Source organism: Crocodylus porosus, unplaced genomic scaffold, assembly GCF_001723895.1.
Source record: "Crocodylus porosus isolate Cpor-Errol unplaced genomic scaffold, CroPor_comp1, whole genome shotgun sequence".
Lineage (NCBI taxonomy): Eukaryota > Metazoa > Chordata > Crocodylia > Crocodylidae > Crocodylus > Crocodylus porosus.
Window position 1 is genome coordinate 59,931,316 of NW_017728948.1, and position 3,838 is coordinate 59,935,153.

General features: G+C 38.3%; 1 protein-coding gene across 1 annotated transcript in view; it reads right to left on the reverse strand.

Moving 5' to 3' along the window:
* Positions 1 to 774: 774 nt before the first annotated feature.
* Positions 775 to 3,838, reverse strand: part of ASAH1 (N-acylsphingosine amidohydrolase 1) — a 31,501-nt gene continuing 28,437 nt past the window's right edge. The window contains exons 12-14 of the mRNA XM_019552601.1: positions 2,709 to 2,832; positions 1,997 to 2,053; positions 775 to 1,206 (exon numbers count right to left, since the gene is read on the reverse strand). Of these exons, the coding sequence (XP_019408146.1) occupies positions 1,117 to 1,206; positions 1,997 to 2,053; positions 2,709 to 2,832 (271 nt within the window). The 3' untranslated portion in view covers positions 775 to 1,116. The remainder of the gene's footprint in view (positions 1,207 to 1,996; positions 2,054 to 2,708; positions 2,833 to 3,838) is intronic.

Below are 3,838 nucleotides of genomic sequence, written 5' to 3' on the forward strand. Positions count from 1 at the left end.
CTGATACTTACTGGGCACGTCTACACCTGCTTTCATGCACAGTGGTTTTTGTACATTTAGTTTAGTACCTCTTATCAAAGGTACTAAACTAAATGCGCAGGAACTGGTGCTACTGCATGCATTTTAGGTGATGCTAATGTGCAGCAGACTAATTCTACTGCATATTACCAAGGTTTTTGCCTGCCACACTATTACATAGTAGAATTAGTCTACCACATGTGTGACATCTGGTGTAGATACGCCCACTAACGGGCATTTTATCTGCCAGGAACAAAAATAAAAGTACTGCTACGTACTGTTAACAAAGGGTTCACTTTCACGTGTACTGTAATAGAGTACAAAGTTTTGCAGAAGTTGGTATTTTATGCACAAATGAGTAGGATACAATCATCTTAAGGCAAAAAAGAGATAGTTTTCAAAGACAATTTCCAGATAATGACTTAATGTGATTCATATCTATTAATGCTATGAAAATGCATTAAACCCTGACTTTTTTCTTAAAATGCAAAAAACATGGAAAAGAATCTCCAAAATGCTAACAGCTGCTTCTGACTTGGATCTGCACCAAGCTGCTTCCTAACTGTAAAATAAGTTACTTTATGGATAAGCCGTTTTATACCAAGACATTTTAAAAATGCCTTTAATGCCGGACTCGTAAAATTAATTTTAAGACCCATGTATGTACCCATTTCATAATAAAAACATTTACAAATTAATTTAATCAAAAAATTTCTAGTACTAAGAGGGTACTGTTACTATTCCATTTTTTTATTAAAAAAAAATTCTTGGTCTAAAACTAAAAGAGTCAAATTTTGAAATACCAGAAGATTAGTAGAGACCCAGAGGCAACTATTGTATTTAATCTGCAGAAAAAGAAAGTTGGAATGGAAACAAAAGCAGGTTAGTATAGGCTGGTTGTCTGAACCATCAGTTAAGCAGTGGACAAGACCCATCCTGCATTGGATCTCAATCCTTAAGACTTCATGGCCATTTATATAGTTATCAAGCTTCTGAAAATGTCGCAGGTTAGGAAGCCGCTCCAGAAACAGTCAGATCACTTTTCTTGGCAAGCCTCCAGTTCAACAGGCAGAGCTCAACTCCTAGGCTAGGACAGGATCACCATGGACAACAGGGTTCCGGACATTCCCGCAGATAAGTTTCTGTATGGCCACCATCAACTGCCATCAGTGTTGTGTACACTGTCAACTAGCAGAAAGAAACAAAGCTAATTGTGAGTCACAATTCAGTTGTTTCAGATAGTAGGCAAGGAACTGAGGAAGAGGTCTTGCTGATTACTTTACACTTTATCTTCTAATATTGACAGCGCAGTTTGTTACTGGATTGGTTTTAATATAACAGACTACTTACTACATGCATGTAGCAAGGATAAGAGCAAGAATAAGTGAGTGCAAATGCCTTGAATAATGTATTGATTTTATTAAATAAAACACAATCTTACACTTAAATTACTTAACCGAGTTTAATTCTAAATTGAGGAAATTTTACAAATATGTTTGTAATTAAGGGACTTTTGGCACACTGCTCCTTACCCCCCCCCCCCCCAAAAACGAAACCAACAAACTCTAATAGTAGAACCAAGGGAATTAAGTAGTTATTCATCAAATGGACACTAGTTTGCAGGGGTCTTCCAACTTTACTATCATTAGTAAAGGGGAGATATTTAAGAGGGATGATGATAAGTATTAAATTTGCTGCAACATCCTTATGCTATCGAGGCCCCTTTGCATTCTCAGATATTTTGGTATATCTAGACTTGATGGTTATTTTCTTTGTTTTCATACTTAATGGATAAGACTTTTTAAAATAGAGATATTGGTTTCAAGCATTTACTAGATATATGAAGAGATCATGAAAGAACAAAATACAGCATTGGCATAACCTGGTCTGTGACTGAATTTGGTCAGGGTTGGAGAGTGGGGACCACTTTTAAAAAAATATAAAGCAACATTGCGAGACGTGCAAAATAATGCAATACCTTATTGAGGACAGGCTTTGTGGACAGAACATCATAAATGGTTGCTAGGGAGAGATTCTGAAAGAGGAAAGTAGATTTATTGTAAGTTGTCATGGTATAGATATGTACAAGTTATGCAGCAAGCAAATGCTGAGAATAGCCATTTCTTATCTTTGACTACTTAACTAACAAGATTAAAGCAGTAACACAGAATATGTAATCCCCAATACATCTTCAGGATAGAAGGTGTTTGGATGAAAGACTGGCAGGTTACATTTTGCCAGGGAGTGGGACATTTTAGTTTCATAGTGTTTGGTGCTTAGTAAGTGCTATTTTACTGGCGATTATGAAATTCCTAGATACAGTTTAGGAAATATTTGATCCTTTGAAGATGGAGATGATAAAATATCTACCCACTCATACTGCATAAGCAACTATACTTGCATTTAAAAGGCAGAGCAGTGACAGTCTCTGACTAGAACAAGGAAGAACCCTACCACTGAGCCTAAAACACTGAGAGCCAGAGAGCAACAAAGCTCCAGGCTGCCAAGGGGACTTTGTGTTATACAAACATGTTGACAAACTGCATCACAAAGCCTTACTTGTCTGTTACTGTAGCTGTACCAAGACACATGCCTTGAATGGATCTGGCTACTTTAGACTATCACCATAAAGGTGGCTTAAGATCAGCTAATTTCAGCACCGTATAAATAAAGGTACTTAAAAATGTTACCTCTTGCTTTATCTGGTTCAGGCACTGCTTTGCAGGATCTCTACGATTATCCAAGAAAAGTGGAGGCTTCCAGCGATCGTAGTTTGTTTCTACCAAGAACCATGTACCTTGCTTGATGTCCAAGCTCAAAAAGAGATAAAAATTTTTTTTCATTTCCTTCCAAGGGTTTTAAAGCAAGGGTGTCAAAACATACAGCCTGAAGGCCACTTCTAGCCCACAGAGCCACTATCTGACATGCTGGGCTACTGCAAGTTGGACACATGGACACACACTGCAGAATTCAGGGCCCTTGGGCCCCAGTGAACATGGCAGTTGGCAGCAGGAGGGCAAGCAAAGTCCAATACAGCCCTGGTTTCTCTCTGGTTGCTTTGCCCACTACCACAGTGCCATACTGCGGCTAAAGCTGCCAAATACCCGATGCTGAAGCTTAAGTTGCTGCTGCAGTGCGGGGTATGTGGCACCAGCTTCAACTCCAGCACAGGGTATATGGCAGGAGCTGGTGCTGTGCTGCATGCCCCATGCCAGAGTAACAGCTGCCTCTGCTGCTACCATATGCCCCAGACTGGAGCTACAGCTGTTGCTGCTGCATGCCTCGAACTGGATTCAGCCTCCAAGGAGCCTTGTGGTCTGGATTTGGTCTAGGACACAAATTTGGTCTCTCTTCACAAATTTGACTCCCTTGCTCTATAGTATGAAGGCTTTATTTTAATAATACTAGGAGCATGTTCCTTCATATAAGGACACCCTTACATTTAAGATACACCCAAACTTCCTGACTTCCTATTAAGGAAAAGATCCTCCCCAAATTAAGAGATTTACAATGATACAGATTTTTGGGGGGTGGTATAATAGTTGCATAGAACGTATCCACTTCAAATTTAAGACACAGGCAATTTTTAGAAAATATATCTTTTAAAATGTCTTATTAAGAGGAATAAGGTAATCAAAGTATTTGAAGTTTACAAGTAGATAAGCAGCCAGATTAATACACAAAGCTTTAAAACCTTTGCTAATTAAATATTTTTAGACTGAACTAAAAAAAAAAATCAAATCAAATCAATTATACTTGAATACAGTAAGTACTGCAACTAAAAATATTTAGGACATCCATTGTGGACTAGAATCAGCTT